At 48.4% G+C, this 15216-nt stretch overlaps 1 protein-coding gene across 1 annotated transcript in view; it reads right to left on the minus strand.

Annotated features, from left to right (window-relative positions):
* Nucleotides 1-68: 68 nt before the first annotated feature.
* Nucleotides 69-15216, minus strand: part of LOC311030419 (myosin-14-like) — a 22701-nt gene continuing 7553 nt past the window's right edge. The window contains exons 5-42 of the mRNA XM_084036157.1: nt 14802-14829; nt 14229-14328; nt 14007-14027; nt 13495-13587; nt 13361-13424; nt 13069-13167; nt 12835-12978; nt 12497-12592; nt 12254-12372; nt 12027-12179; nt 11767-11940; nt 11249-11422; nt 11005-11119; nt 10728-10915; nt 10152-10273; nt 9848-9917; nt 9415-9575; nt 9083-9191; nt 8836-8967; nt 8549-8755; nt 8225-8362; nt 7714-7837; nt 7204-7375; nt 6907-7119; nt 6519-6663; nt 6193-6399; nt 5942-6046; nt 5260-5412; nt 4934-5182; nt 4400-4825; nt 4143-4304; nt 3937-4065; nt 3676-3764; nt 2952-3075; nt 2650-2858; nt 2080-2188; nt 1830-2002; nt 69-851 (exon numbers count right to left, since the gene is read on the minus strand). Coding sequence (XP_083892283.1) covers nt 629-851; nt 1830-2002; nt 2080-2188; nt 2650-2858; nt 2952-3075; nt 3676-3764; nt 3937-4065; nt 4143-4304; nt 4400-4825; nt 4934-5182; nt 5260-5412; nt 5942-6046; nt 6193-6399; nt 6519-6663; nt 6907-7119; nt 7204-7375; nt 7714-7837; nt 8225-8362; nt 8549-8755; nt 8836-8967; nt 9083-9191; nt 9415-9575; nt 9848-9917; nt 10152-10273; nt 10728-10915; nt 11005-11119; nt 11249-11422; nt 11767-11940; nt 12027-12179; nt 12254-12372; nt 12497-12592; nt 12835-12978; nt 13069-13167; nt 13361-13424; nt 13495-13587; nt 14007-14027; nt 14229-14328; nt 14802-14829 — 5519 coding nt within the window. The 3' untranslated portion in view covers nt 69-628. The remainder of the gene's footprint in view (nt 852-1829; nt 2003-2079; nt 2189-2649; nt 2859-2951; nt 3076-3675; nt 3765-3936; nt 4066-4142; nt 4305-4399; nt 4826-4933; nt 5183-5259; nt 5413-5941; nt 6047-6192; nt 6400-6518; nt 6664-6906; nt 7120-7203; nt 7376-7713; nt 7838-8224; nt 8363-8548; nt 8756-8835; nt 8968-9082; nt 9192-9414; nt 9576-9847; nt 9918-10151; nt 10274-10727; nt 10916-11004; nt 11120-11248; nt 11423-11766; nt 11941-12026; nt 12180-12253; nt 12373-12496; nt 12593-12834; nt 12979-13068; nt 13168-13360; nt 13425-13494; nt 13588-14006; nt 14028-14228; nt 14329-14801; nt 14830-15216) is intronic.

Consider the following 15216-nt stretch of genomic DNA (forward strand, 5'->3'; position numbering starts at 1 on the left):
AGACGACACATCTGAGGATTGAGAAGCAGTTTAATATAATAGTTAATATGTTCTAATTGTGTTTAAACAACAGATTGGGTTACAAATATAGCTTTACATCAGTTTCCAAATTCTTTCTAAATTAAATCTGATTCAAATTTATTTTCAACACGTTTCTTTTTTTCTTTTTTACAACGTGAATCAAAAATGTAAAATGTTTTTAATAACAATATGTTGATTTGTATTTCCAATATTTAAAATTTTCATACAAAGTGTATTTTACACTTCTGCCAAATGTGTAGCAAAGTCTATTTTTTGGTAATTATTTAAATTTAAAACACAAACTGAATCCACGAAAACTGATTTGATATAATGGGATTCTTTTAAAACTATCTGGAATATAAATACAACTAAATATATTAAATTTTGCATAAATTACATGCAATATAAATCCATAAATATTGAAAATAAGTGTTCAACCAATTTTTTAAAAATAACTTTGCTGATCCTCTTAATCACCATAAAAATTAAAAACATATTTTAATTTGATATGTTTTGTATTTTAAAATGAAAATCAATGAACCCCTCATTTAAAAAAACAAACATGATTCTGTGTTTAACTACGACGGTTGCCATGGGCGACTCCCGTCTACTCGGGGGAGGAGGAGGAGGAGAAGCCCTCCCCGCGGGGGTCCAGGGGGGGAGACGGGGACCGGGACGGAGGCTCCTCCTCCTGCAGGTCCACTGAGTTCTCCTGGACGGCGCTCCTCCGGCTGATGCTCCCTCCCAGCCCCGAGCTCCTCATGCCGCCGCCGCTGCTGCTGCGAGGACTCGGGCTGCTGAACATCGCCTCGCCGCCGCCGCCGCCACGCCTGGGAACACCGAACACATCAGGAGGAAGAGAGAGAGGAGGAAGAGGAGGGTCAGGAGGAGATGAAGGATAGTTGCAAAGCAGCTGAAGCCCCTGAAATCTTTCAGCAGGTGCAAACTGAAGCGACGAGGAAGAGGAAGTTCAAAAAAGCCCGCTGAGGAAGAGGAGAATATTTCCCAGGAGGCTTTGAGGGACAGGAAGCAGATCAGATGTGTCTGAGGACAGGAAACAGGACGTGAAAGGAGGAAGAGGAAACTTAAAAATCACCTTCACGGTTCTTTTTCTCAAAGTGATTTCGTGTCACGATCATCAGCGAGATCGCCACGGCAACGACCAAAATCTGCTGAAAACTCTTAGAACTAAAACTCACTTTACCTGTTCATTTCTTCAAGAAACTACTTTATCAGAATTTATTATGAAGATACAAATATGTGTCTAAATATAATTATGAAAATAACAGTAACATTATGTGAGTCTGCTTTCTCATAATTCCTGTAAATATCACAATATAATACAATATAATAATACAATACAAATCGCTATAGGATGATAATAATAATAATAACAATAATACATTTTATTTTAGGTCTGAATAATATTTTTAAAAATTACACAAATGTAATTTTGATTTGTAATATTTCCCATAAACAATCGGTACAGCAGGATTTATTCAGATATATCGTCTTCTTTCATCGAGGATTAGTCTGTAAAATGTGAAAAACGCTGAAAGGAGAGTCTGATCGGATCCCTTTAGATCCAAAAACTCAGTTAGAAACTTATACATTTGAGGAGCTGCGATCAGAAATATTGTAATTATTATTAAAATAGTTGCAGATGGATCATCTGTTGACTAAAATGAAGAAATCACTGATTTGAAACTAATATATATATAGATAGATATATATATAGATAGATATATATACACACAATTTAAATAAAAAATAAGAAGCCCCCACCAGACGGCGAGGTGAGTCGGTACCTCAGTTTGCTCCGGAGTGAGGAGACGTCTCTGCTGAGAGCGTCGTTGGCCTCCGTCGCCTCCTCCAGCTCCCGCTGCAGCTTCCTGCGGGCTGCCGCCACACGCTGGGCCTCCTCCTCCGCCTCCTCCAGCTGGTGCTTCAGCTGCTTCACCCTGACGTTGCCCTTCTCCGCCTGCAGACAGGGAACAGGAACGTGAGCGTTCATTCACGCCGCCGCCGCCGCCCTCCTCGCCGTGACCTCACAGCTACCTGGTCTTTGTACTGCTGCGTCTGCTTCATCTCGTCCTCCATCTGGAGGCTCAGCTCCTTCACCTTCTTCTCCTTCTGACGCAGAGTCTTGGCGTTGGCCTGGCGCTCTCTGCACGCCACGATAATAACGTTAATAATAAATACCGTTAATAATACGCTTCATGTTCACAGAAGAAACGAGGCGAATAAAATCAGACATTTAAATCATACAAAGACATAAAGATAAAACTGTTTAGACATGTTGGAAATAAAAAGTTGAATTTCTTTTTTTATGTCTCTTTTTAGTTTTCATGCATTCTCGGCTCCACAAACCGTCTTGAATTACACAAAGTGGGACTGACTGGAAAGCCAGGACTCTGGTGGATCCAACGAACCCAGTTTCATTCATATGTGAGGATGTTGGTCACCATGGTAACCGTTTCATTGTAGCGATAAAGCCTTAGTGTGTAAGATGAGCTGTAGTGACCTCTAGTGACCTCTAGGAGAATCGCAGCCTCTTGATACTTCTTATATTAAATTACATGCAGCTCCAGATCTGTGTAATAACTGTTTCCCAGCATGCACCAGTACCTGCTCTCCATCTCCAGCTGCTCCTCCGCCTCCCTGAGTTTGGCCTCCAGGGCGGCGATGGAGGACTTGAGCCTGGAGCGGCCCTGGCCCTCCAGGTCCTGCAGCTTGGCCTTCAGGTCTCGGTTGTGTCTCTCCAGCTGCAGCCTGGATCCCTCCCGGGTCTGGGAGGAGGACTTCTCCGCCGCCAGATCTGCACCCAGCTGATCCACCTAGACAACGGGACAGGGGGACACGGGGACACGGCTCAGACGGGTCCTAGAAACCCCCACGACGTGGTCTAGTGGGAGAACCCCGGGACCTACCAGCTGCTGGCTCTTCCTCAGCCGGTCGTTGAGGCTCTCCATGTTGGCCTGCTCCTCCTCCAGCTCCTCCTCCAGCTGGACCAGCTTCGTGTCCAGACGGCGCTTTTCATCAGACAGCAGCGACCTGAACATGACGGAGAAAAGAGGAGAAGCTCCTCCACTTACAGCAACATACAGAAACACTGGAATGACTCATTTCTGTTAACATCACAAAACTTGTTCCTTGCAAATTATACAATGTGATGACTGTGGCAACTGATTTAATCTTTTTACATTTGGGAACAAACCTCATATTTACAGAAGAAAAATGATCTAAATTGTTTTCTCTGCCTTTAGAATTTAATTTAAATGACATAACTTGCTCTATTTGAGTGCATGGAAGAATTAAAACTCACCTGAAAGAACAAAATAATCAATTTAGTTCCATTTAGAACATGTAGTGGAGCACGTCTGCCCCCTTGTGGGAGAATTCAGTATTACACAACAACAACAAAAGTAACTTAAAGTAAAGGAAAGAAAACAATTAATCAGACTCAGAAATTATCCACCAGATTTTTTTCTTCTTCACCGGGCTTCTGAAAATATCACAACTATTTGCTGAATTTCCATTAAATTTTCAGTCAACGTTCGTCGTCCCACATCTCCTCTCTGATGAAGACTTGTTTTATAAGTGAAGCTCCTTTTGTTTCAGAGTCTTCAGATCAAATAAAACAGAAGAACCTACTTCCCTGACGAGTTACTGGCCAACTCCTCCGTCAGCTCGTCCCTCTCTGCCTCCGCCTGCTTACGAGCTCGCTCAGCTGCTGCCAACATCTGGAACACAAGTTAACACCATGTAATCACTCACGGACACAGATCAGAGAGGAGGCGCCCCCTGGTGGCCAGCAGAGAGAATGCAGCTTTAAGACACTTTTCAGAACTGTAAGTTGCCGCCTGGAATCAACAAGCTTTTATTTTGAAACTGCAGCGTTAGAAGACAGGTCACCTCGTGCAGCTGGACGACTTCGGCCTCCACGGTCCTGGTTCTGCGCTCAGACTCCCTGGCGGCGGCGAGGACCTCCTTCTGGGCTGCACGCGAGTCCTCCAGGTCCCTCTGGAGGTCCTTGGCCTGGCCCTGTGAGGAGGGGTTTTAGGTAGATCTGATTCAGGAAGCTATTGGTATCAACATATGAGTCCAGCTCCGGATCTGACCTGGATCTTGCGGAGCTGCTTGACGGCCTCGTCGCGCCCCCTGCTGTTGGCCTCCAGCTGGTCCTCCATGTCCCTCAGATCCCCCTCCAGCTTCTTCTTGCTGCCCATCGTCTGACCTCGCTGCCTCCTCTCCTCCTCCAGCTCCGCCTCCAGCTCACGCACCTGTCAGAGAGAGAGACACGCCCACTTTGTTTTCACGCTTCATCATGAAGCAACGAGGGAAACAGGAAACGCCGTTCCCCGGGGTCGTACTCCACCTGCTTGAGGAGCTGCTTCCTCTTCTCCTCGGCCATCTCGTCGCGGCCGTGCAGCTCCCTCTCGTGCTGAGCCCTGAGCGCCTGACTGTTGACCTCCAGGCGCAGCTTGGCGTCCTCGGCGACCTGCAGCTCGTCCTCCAGCTCGTCCATCTGCGTCCGCATCTCGTCCACCATGGCCTCCAGGCCGCGCTTGGCCTTGTCCAGGTCGTGGACGTTCCTCCCCACGTCGTCCTTGGAGCTGATGAGGTCCTCCATCTCGGCCCGGAGGACTTTGATGGTCTTGTCCGCCTCCTCCATACAGTCTTGGTTCTCATCCAGGGCTCGGGCCAGAGCCAGCACCCGAGTCTCCTTCTCCCTGGACTCCGCCTCCGCCCGATCCCGCTCCTCGGCGAACTTCGCCGACACGCAGCGCTCCTCCGCCAGCATCTAGGGAGGGTGGACAGGAAACGTCTTTTATTAGTATTATTATTATTACAAAACAAAGCAAAAAAAAATAAAATCAAGATCAAAAAACGAAGCGAGGAGGATCCTGACCTGATCGAACTTCCTCTGCTTCTTCTCCAGGCTGGAGACGAGCTGCCGCTGGCCGTCCAGGTCCATGAGGACGTCCTCCAGCTCCTGCTGCATGCGGCCGCGGCTCTTCTCCAGCTTGTCGTAGGCCGCCGCCTTCTCCTCGTACTCGCCGCCGGCCGCCTCCAGCTCGCGCTGCAGACGCTTCTTCCCCTCCTCCATCATCTCGGCCGCCGCCGCCACCTCCTCCAGCTTCTTCTTGTAGTCGGACAGCTGAAACGGGGGAGGAGGTTTTAATCTTCTCTGGTTCTGGTCTCGTGACCTTCACGTCCGTCCTGATGGTTACCGACCTGCATGCCGAGGCTGGAGACCTGCCGCTCCACGGCCCGCTTGGCCTCCGTCTCCTCCTCCAGCTGCTCCATCAGGGAGCTCCGGTCCTCCTCCGCCTGACGCAGGCGTCCCGACACATTCAGCTTCTGGCGGGTTTCCTCCGACAGCAGCTCCTGGAGGAGAAAGGAGTCAGTCGACCACAATTTCAGACATTCTGTGCTGACATTCATGGTCCCCAGAAGTGGAACCCCTCTGACTTTTTCCTGCACTGCCACGAGGTTCACATTTGTGGTTCAGACTGAAATATCAAATAACAGATATTCCAAACGTGTTTTCATCGGCACCAAATCTTGCAGCCACGTTCATGGTTTCCAGAAGATGCACCCTCACAACTTTGGCGATTCTTGCAGTTCAGTAGACAGATGGATGGATGGATGGATATTTTATTGAGGGAAATTCAAGAATGCATTCATAGTCCCCAGAGGAAATCCCTTTGACCCCTTGACCTTTCATCTAGCACCACCACCAGGTCAAATGTAACCGTTTCATCATTATGTAACTTCTGACATTCTCCATCAGCCTCAGTCGTACCTGGGTTTGGTGCTAATTAACATGTTAGCATGCCTATATCTATATGTATATGTGTGTGTGTGTGTGTGTGTGTGTGTGTGTGTGTGTGTGTGTGTGTTGGGCGTCCCTCACCTGTGCATCCTGGAGCTGGGAGGACAGACTGGAGACGTCTTTGCTCAGCTTGATGTTCTTTCCCTCCGCCTCGTTCAGCAGACTCGTCACGCTGTCCAGCTCCATCTAGTGGCGGCGACGAGAAGTACAGGAAGAGACAGAAGAAAAGGGGGACATGAGGTCTGTGAGGGTTCTCAGTCATCCGGGTCCTGGTTGTCCCCGAAAGCTGTATCGTTATATTTTTCTGCTGTTTCCGTATGTTTGTGACCCACGGTCGTCTTGGCGACCCGCTCCCCGAGCTCGGTCCTCTGCCGCTCGCTCTCGTTGAAGCGTGAGTGCAGGTCGTTCAGCTGACCCTCCACCTTCTTCTTCTTGTGCTCCACGTCCTGTTTGGCGGTGGCGAGGGATCGCAGGTCGGCGTTCAGGTCCGCCGACTCCTTCTCCAGAGACTGCTTGGTCTTCTCCAGACCAGCTCTCACCTGGATGAACGTCATTCAATGGTGTAAAACAAAAAAAGTATTTCTGTATCTGCTGCTTTAAATTCATTCCTAAGTCAGTTTTATGTTTGTTATTAAGTGCGTTGTTGGGGGTGTTGTACCCTCTTGGCCTGCTCCAGCTGCTCGTTGAGCTCCTCCACCGCCTGGCTGTGTTTCTGTCTCAGGTCCTGGACTTGGACCTCGTGGCTCCGCCCCTCGTCCTCCATGTTTTTCTTCAGCACGGCCACTTCCTGCTCACGCTTCGCCCTGTCAGACGCACACACATGACATCACCATGACATCACCATGATATCACCATGACATCACCATGATATCACCATGACGTTAAGCAGCTAAGAGGTCTGGTTTAAATACATGCACCTTTATGCAGATGACACCATTATTTACTGCTCAATGCAAAGATGCGACTAGACGTAACCGAAGGCCCCTGATTAGAACATGTGGACCAATCAGAGGTGGACTACGTAGGACACGTTGGGGGGTACAGACCGGAGCTCCTGCTGGGCGGCGGTGGAGTCCAGACTGTCCTCCAGCTCGGTGCGGAGAGCGTTCAGCTCGTCTCCGAGATCCCGCCGGGCCGCCTCCACCTTCCCCCTCGCCGCCCGCTCGGCCTCCAGGTCCTCCTGCAGCTCCGAGAACAGAACCTCCAGCTCCCGAACCCGCTTCACCGCCGCGCTGCGCTGGTTGCACTCCTCCTCCAGGCTGGGGGGCACAAAAGGTTTAGGATATGGTTTCTGACATCTTCACGTCTCGTGTATGAGGGGAAACATTACGATGAGGTGTTACCGGGCCTGCGTGGCCTGAAGCTCCTCCTCCTTGGCGGCCAGCTGGGCTCGCAGCTCGGCCAGCTGGGCCTGCAGGTCGGCGTGCTGATCCTGGAGGTCGGCCAGCTCCGCCTCCACCTTCCTCTTGGCCTTCTCCACGTCCTGACGACCCTTCTCCTCCTTCTTCATACGTACTGCACGAGAGAGAAGACCGATCAATCAAACCATTCAACTCGTTAAAAACAAGTCCTGTGAATCAAAAAGTGGTGGATTTAAAAGGTGCAGTGTTTAGGATTTGGCACCATCTGGTGGTGAGTTTACAGAATGCAACCAACTGAAACTTCTCCCGTGTTGATTTTATAGGATAAATCTCATATTCATTCATTCATTATACTTCATACTTTTTAATATCATAAAGGAGGTCAAAGCCTCGATTTGTGTTTCTTTATAAATAAATGTCTTATATTTAATGTGTATAATATACAATATAATACATATATATATATAAATATAAAAGAGGAGTGTGACTGACTCTCCAGCTCAGAGATCATGGACTCGTGTTTGGCTTTGAGTTTGCTCAGATTCTTGGACTTCTCCTCCTCCTCGGCCAGGTTGGAGTTCAGGTCGGCCATCCTCTCCTCCAGAAGCTTCCGCTCCTGCAAAGACACCACAGCACTCCAGTACACTGTGTGTGTGTGTGTGTGTGTGTGTGTGCGTGTGTGTGTGTGTGTGCGTGTGTGTATGTGTGTGTGTGTGTGTGTGTGTGTGTGTGTGTGTGTGTGTGTGTGTGTGTGTGCGTGTGTGTGTGTGTGTGCGTGCGTGTGTGTGTGTGTGTGTGTGTGTGTGTGTATATGTGTGTGTGTATGTGTGTGTGTGTGTGTGTGCGTGTGTGTGTGTGTGTGCGTGCGTGTGTGTGTGTGTGTGTGTGTGTGTGTGTGTGTGCGTGTGTGTGTGTGTGTGTGTGTGTGTGTGCGTGCGTGTGTGTGTGTGTGTGTGTGTGTGTGTGTGTGTGCGTGTGTGTGTGTGTGTGTGTTAGGAACTACCTTCTGCAGTTTGTTGTTCTGGTCCTCCACCATCAGAACGTCCTCCTCCAGCTTCTTGACTTTTCCCTCCACAGAGACTTTCTCCAGCTGCAGCTTCTGATGGGCGTCTTCCTCCTCGGCGATGTGAGCCTCCATCAGCTGCAGCAGACAATAAAAATATTATATTACACATTCTTACAAATACAGTGACAAACCAGCATAGTTATTATTATATAATATAATATAATATATATATAATATGTTTTGATTTTTAGCCTTGTTTGTTACAAATCAATAAGTGATGAAGTGTTAATAATTATATATGATGATGATGATGCCTCCCACCTGCAGCTGCTGCTCCATGTCCTTCCTCTCCTGCTGCAGGCTGTTGCTGCGGTCCTCCTCCTCCTCCAGCCGGGCCTCCATCTCGTGCAGCACCTCCTCCAGCTCCTGCTTCTTGGCCTCCAGACGGACCCTCGTCTCCTCCGCCTCGGCGTACAGCTCCGTCTCGGCGTGGAGCTTCGTCTCCAGGACGGCCCGCTCCTCGATCAGCTGCAGACCGGACTCCTGTCACTCTCCCAACGTTTCACATTTAAAAAAGACAAACCAGACGAGAAGCTGCTTTTCTTTACCTGCGTGTGTTTCTGGGTGATGTCCTTAAGCTCCGCCTCCGACTTGACCGCCACCTCCTTCGCCGCCCGAAGCTCCTCGTCTTTCTGACCCATCTCCTCTTCCTGTCTGGTGACCTGCAGCAGCGGCTTCACCTGTTTAACACACGGGGAGAAGACTTCATCTGTGTACGGGGGCCAGGACATTCAGGTTCAGTGTGTGTGTGTGTGTGTGTGTGTGTGTGTGTGTGTGTGTGTGTGTGTGTGAGACCTTGGTGAACAGCCTCCACCACTGCCAGTTCCTGAGTTTGAGGTAACAGGCACAGTTCCTCTGGATCACCTTCATGGCGGTGAGCTGCTGCTGACGTTTACTGAAAGCCCTGAAAGGAGGTGGAAGAAGTACTCAGACCTAGTACTCAGACCTAGTACCTCAGCACAGGTAGTAATACTACAGTGTAGAAATACTCTAATCTAATATGTGACTATATTTTGTATAATTAATCTGGAGTTACTAAATACAACAATACTTTCCTCTGAGGTGTAGCGGAGCAAGTACCTTAAAGGTGTACTAGTATCAGGGTCCAGTCTGAGTGCTGGTCTTACTTGCGGGCCAGGAAGCCTCTGGCTTGAGCCTGGAAGGAGATGATGACCACGGTCAGTTTGAGGTCTCGCTCCTCCTCCAGCTGAGCCAGAACCCCGGTCCTGAAGAACATCTTACTCTGACCGATGCGGAACAGGTTCGGGTCCAGGTCCAGGTGTTTCACCTGCAGGAGGGGGGGGGGGGGGGTTCATTATATTGATCTTTTATATTGTACATATTTAACATATTAATATTTTATTATATCAAGATGATTTTATTTTATCAGTAACAGTTTATTTTATTTTTATTAATAATATTTTATTTACATTTATTATTTTATTATAATAACAATGATATTTTATTATATAAGTATGTTATTAGATTAATAATAATAATAATAATAATAATAATAATAATATTTGATTAGAATATAGTGAAAAGTCAGTTCCGGCTCACCATCAGACAGCACGCCTGCTTCCCGTCCATGAAGCCCTTCGGGATGGCGTTGGCGGCCAGAATCTCATATCTACCAAGAAAAAATAATGTCACTGAAGCTCCATGAATATGATTCATATTGAATTCAATTAAAACAGAAAAATACTGGTGAACTGATGCTTTCATTATTATAAACACCAAACTAACATTTTAATTGGTGATTGATGGTTTTGGTCGTTTTATTTTGAAAGTTTGTACGGTTGTGTCTGCCCTCCAGTGGTCACAGTGAGGAACTACAACGTGGTCTCAGCGGGGTTTTCCTCACCTCTGTCTGAACTCCTGGAACACGATGCGGTTCGGGAAGCCCTGCCTGCAGATCCGGATGCCCTCCAGCACGCCGTTACACCGGAGCTGCTCCAGGACCAGGTTCGAGTCCATCTTCCCGGCCTGCAGCGGCCGATCAATAAGTTCATTCATCAATTCATTTGTTCCAGATACATTTTTATATATTATGTTGTTTTCATGCACTGATCAACGTGTCACATCCACTTCTTATTTACAGTCTAATGCTAGTAGTTTATGCTAATTGCTAATGCTAATGATTAGCATAATAATAGCATACAAATATTCCAGACATGCAAGTTAACTCAAATTCACAAATGTTTAATCATTTAAACACAGACCTTTACAGCACTTATCTAATAGCAATAGCCTGCATGCTAGCTATTAGCATTAGCTATTAGCATTAGCAATTAAAGGGCCATTATGAGCGGGAGGTTAAAAGCAGTGAAGTCTGGCTACATGTTAAAGTAATGTAGTCCAAGCCCAGCAGTTTTTTAAAAAATGTGCTGTAAGTGTAGCAAGAAATCAGCATGCTACTAAGCTAACTAGCCAGTCGTACCCTCTTCTCGTGGTTGGGGATGATGCAGCGGACGAAGTTGGGCTGCGTGTTGTGCAGCGTGGTCATCAGCTTGCCCAGCGACTCCTTGTACAGCTGGCCGACGGTGCGGAACATGCCCTTCTTGGATTTGGGGGGCGCCGAGCTCTCCGACATCTTGGTCATGGTCTCCAGACCCACCACTCGATCCGCTGGCAGACACGGGAGACGGACCGTTACATGTGATTTTACCGTGACGAAGAGGAGGCGATAACGTGAGGACACGTCTCCGAGGACTGACCGTCTTTCCACAGATCCTGGATGAAGTTGCTGGACGAGTTGTTGAGCAGCGTGGTCACGTTGTCGTTCAGAGGATCCATGTTCTTCGTCAACCAGCTGGCCGCGTTGTAGTCCACCTGGGGAAGGAAACGCAAGCCGTGTTGATGGTGGTCACAGTGGCGTTGGTGTGGATTCATCCACATTTCTAGTGTCTGCTGGAGTCACGAGGTGGGAGTTGTAGTCCCGAAGCCTTCGGCGATGCTCACCTTGCCGGCGTAGTGCATCACGGCGAACATCAGCTTGTCTTTGTGCTGTTTGGGTTTGGAGAACTTCACGTGGCTGGCGTGGGTGTTCAGCAGCTTGTCCACGAAGGAGACGTCGGTGGCTTTGGGGAACCAGCACTCCTCGTCCAGCAGGGCCAGGATGCCGGGGGGGTTGTTCTGCAGGACGGGATCGGGGTTCGGGATCAGCTTCATGCTAATGCAAACCTGGGATCTCTTCAGGTTATTAAATATTGTATTTTAATGGCTAAACAATGAACTGAATTTATCAAAATGTGTCTATTTGATAAGTTAAGTGAATGAAATCACTAACAAACTAAATATCACAGAAGACAGCTAATACAATTTTCCTGCTAATACCAGTTTTCATTCAATGTTTAAATCACCAGACCAGAGCTGCTCGCTGGATTTCACCAAGATGAATTCACTGGATCTCACATCGGCTGGTTTACTACAGTGGGAGGTGTGTGTGTGTGTGTGTGTGTGTGTGTTGGTCCACCGACCGGCCTCTCGATCAGCTCGATGCAGGGCTGCAGGTCGAGGCCGAAGTCGATGAAGTTCCACTCGATGCCCTCGCGCTTGTACTCCTCCTGCTCCAGCACGAACATGGTGTGGTTGAAGAGCTGCTGCAGACGCTCGTTGGTGTAGTTGATGCAGAGCTGCTCGAAGGAGTTGTCCTGAGGCAGCGTGGGGGGGGGGGGGGGGGTTAGAGAACCGTACAATAAAGAAACAGACAGATGTTTAGCTTCGGTCAGCAGCTCACCTCGAATATCTCGAAGCCGGCGATGTCCAGGATGCCGAGGAAGGAGGACGACTGCCTCTTGCTCTTGTCCAGCGTCTTGTTGACCCGGGCGAGGATCCATCGGAACAGACGCTCGTACATCGCCTTCGCCAGGGCCTCCGTCGCAAAGTCAGCCTGCGTGGACACTAAGGGTTTAGAGGATATGTGCTCGGTGACGCTGGGAAGTGATGTTGGTATCATTACTGCACCTGCTGCTTGGTCTGGGCCTTCTGCACCACCTCCCGGCCCACCTTGATGCGAGGGGTGAGCATGGCGCGGGTGAAGTCGGTGACGTTGATGCCCTGCAGGTGACACACCTTCTGGGCCGCTGTGTGTGTGTGTGTGTGTGTGTGTGTGTGAGTGTGTGTGTGTGATGGGAACAGAGGAGATCAGACATGTTTGAGAGGATGAATGAATCCACAGTAACAGGTTTTGAGGTAAGAAGCGGTTACCGGTGTTGTCGGGCATGGTCGCCTGCTCGCTGTTCCTCTCCTTCTCAAACGTGACGTTTCCCAGCTGGAGCACCGTGGACACGACCTTCATCATCCCTGCAGAGCGAGGAAGACGAGGAGGGGGAGGGAAATACGTTTACAGATCCTCCTCACGGTCTGATTCTATTTCCTCCTGCCCCTCCCTCCCCCAAAAAGCCCAGTCTGCTCTGATTGGTCAGCTGTCCCATGCCTTTACCATAACCAGCTACATTTGAATTCTATAGCATCTTGTTCTTCTGCTCCTCTTCCTCTAGAAGTCCAGACGTTTACGTTTAGCAACAATAAATCAGAAAACGTACCGATCCTCTCCTCCTCGGTGAAGCCCATGATCTCCATGGCCTCCAGAGTCTCAACGAACATCTCGTCGTCCTCCTGACCGGGGATCTCCACGTGGCCGGCCCTCAGGAACCGGTAGCAGCTGAAGTCCTCCAGCAGCAGCTCCTCTGAACACACACACACACACACACACACCGTTTTTATATAGTGAACTGGACTGAACTCATTGGAGTCCTTCACTAAATGTTGCTGCTCACCCTTCAGCTTGTCGCGGGCCCCGGCCACCATGTAGTAGAAGATGTGGAAGGCCCTCTCGGTGTTGCCCTGACGGATACAGCGAGACTTCTCCAGCAGGTCTGACCCCGTCGGGTTAAGACCATTAACACATTAAAGACGTGGTCACATCCAGTGTTCCCACACCTTTTTCAAAGTCAAATTCAAGCACTTTTCATGCATTTCAAGGTGCATTTCTATGCTTTTCCAGCCCCTTCCAGCCGTGGTAAACTACCAGCCCTGTGTATTGTGCTGTGAGGGTGTAGGAGAGGATACAGGTGTCGATGTTGGCCCCGACGATGTAGCCGGTCACGTCAAAGTTCAGCTTGATGAACTTTCCCTGCAGACGGACGAGACGACGGAAATCACGGAGAGAAAAACGCAAACTCACGAACTGACGAGGAACTTACGAATCGCGAGGAGTTGTCGTTCTTGATGGTTTTGGCGTTGCCGAAAGCCTCCAGGATGGGATTGGCCTGCAGCAGCTGCTTCTCTAGCTCCCCCTGCAGGTCACAACGAGGTCACATACGTAAGTACATTTTCTCAAATACTTCTGCTTTATTACTGAATGTACTGTGTGTATTATAATAATACAAACATAATATTTAATACATTATATTATATCTAATAACACATTTAATAAAATATCTAATAACAATATAATAATTAATAATGTCAACACAGTATTTCAGTGATTTTTTTCTTATTAATATTATGTGTACGATAACAATTTACATACAGATGATATAATATGAGTATTTTTATTTATATTATATAAGAACAGATAATATAACTGTCGATACAGTATGAGTGAATGTTTCTCTTATTATTAATTAATAAGGAATTAATACAATAAAAAGGAATTAACACAGAGACGTGAGCGTGACAGTAAATGAGGAGTAGAACTAGATTTTCTACTCACGTAGGCCAACTGCTGCTGCTGCTGCAGAACAAACAGAACACAAACGGGTTAGAATCGCTCAGAAGACCTAAACCTTATTAATAGCATTAATTAACTTAAAGTGAGAAAAAAAAAGAAGAAGAAGAAAAGGCTCCATCTTCACCGGCTGCAACATTTAAGCAGAGGTGGGTACAAATACTTTGTTACTGTACTTCAGTAGAATGTTCAGGTATTTGAACTCACGGGGTTGGCCTCCTTCTTGCCCTTGTGTGAGGAGGCGACCACGGCCAGATACTGGATCACCTTCTTGGTGTTCTCGGTCTTCCCCGCTCCGGACTCACCTCTGGGTGAGACAGGAGGGGAGACAGGAGGTGAGACAGGAGGGGGGACAGGAGGAGAGACAGGAGGGGAGACAGGAGGAGAGACAGGAGGGGAGACAGGAGGGGGGACAGGAGGAGAGACAGGAGGAGAGACAGGAGGGGAGACAGGAGGGAAGATAGGAGGGGAGACAGGAGGGGGGACAGGAGGGAAGACAGGAGGAGAGACAGGAGGGGAGACAGGAGGTGAGACAGGAGGTGAGACAGGAGGGGAGACAGGAGGTGAGACAGGAGGGGAGACAGGAGGTGAGACAGGAGGGGAGACAGGAGGTGAGACAGGAGGAGAGACAGGAGGGGAGACAGGAGGGGGGACAGGAGGGGAGACAGAACTTTTTGTATCTGTTTTTAAGATTATTGTATTTTTTTCATGTATTGTGTGTATATTGTGTATATATATATACATATATATATAATGATGGAATAAGTTGTTTAGACTCACGTGCAGAGAATAGACTGATCCTCACGGTCTGTGGAGGGGGGGAGGCGGGGGATGGGGGGGGGAGAGAGAGAGGGAAATGTTGACAGAGCTGAACTCTTGGGCCGAACAAACCAAACATGACCTCTTGACGGCGGCCGGCCGGAGAGAGAGAGAGATTAGCCTCCATCACTCACGGCGGCTATAAATAGCCGGGTGGGATTCAGGACTCGGTCGCTGTAATCTGGTCTCCCGGCTCCATGTAGGGCCATTCTGGCCCCCGAATGGAAAAGTACGGAGTTGGTCCGAGGTCAGCGGTGGACCAGACCGAAACCTGCATGTGCTGACTGAAAAGGCACCGGCAGCACAATCCCTATATATATACTGTATATTATTTATTTATCACTATTAAAGTGTGAATGTCCACGCAGGAAGGAGG

This window comes from Eutrigla gurnardus, assembly GCF_963514095.1.
Source record: "Eutrigla gurnardus genome assembly, chromosome: 20".
Taxonomy (NCBI): domain Eukaryota; kingdom Metazoa; phylum Chordata; class Actinopteri; order Perciformes; family Triglidae; genus Eutrigla; species Eutrigla gurnardus.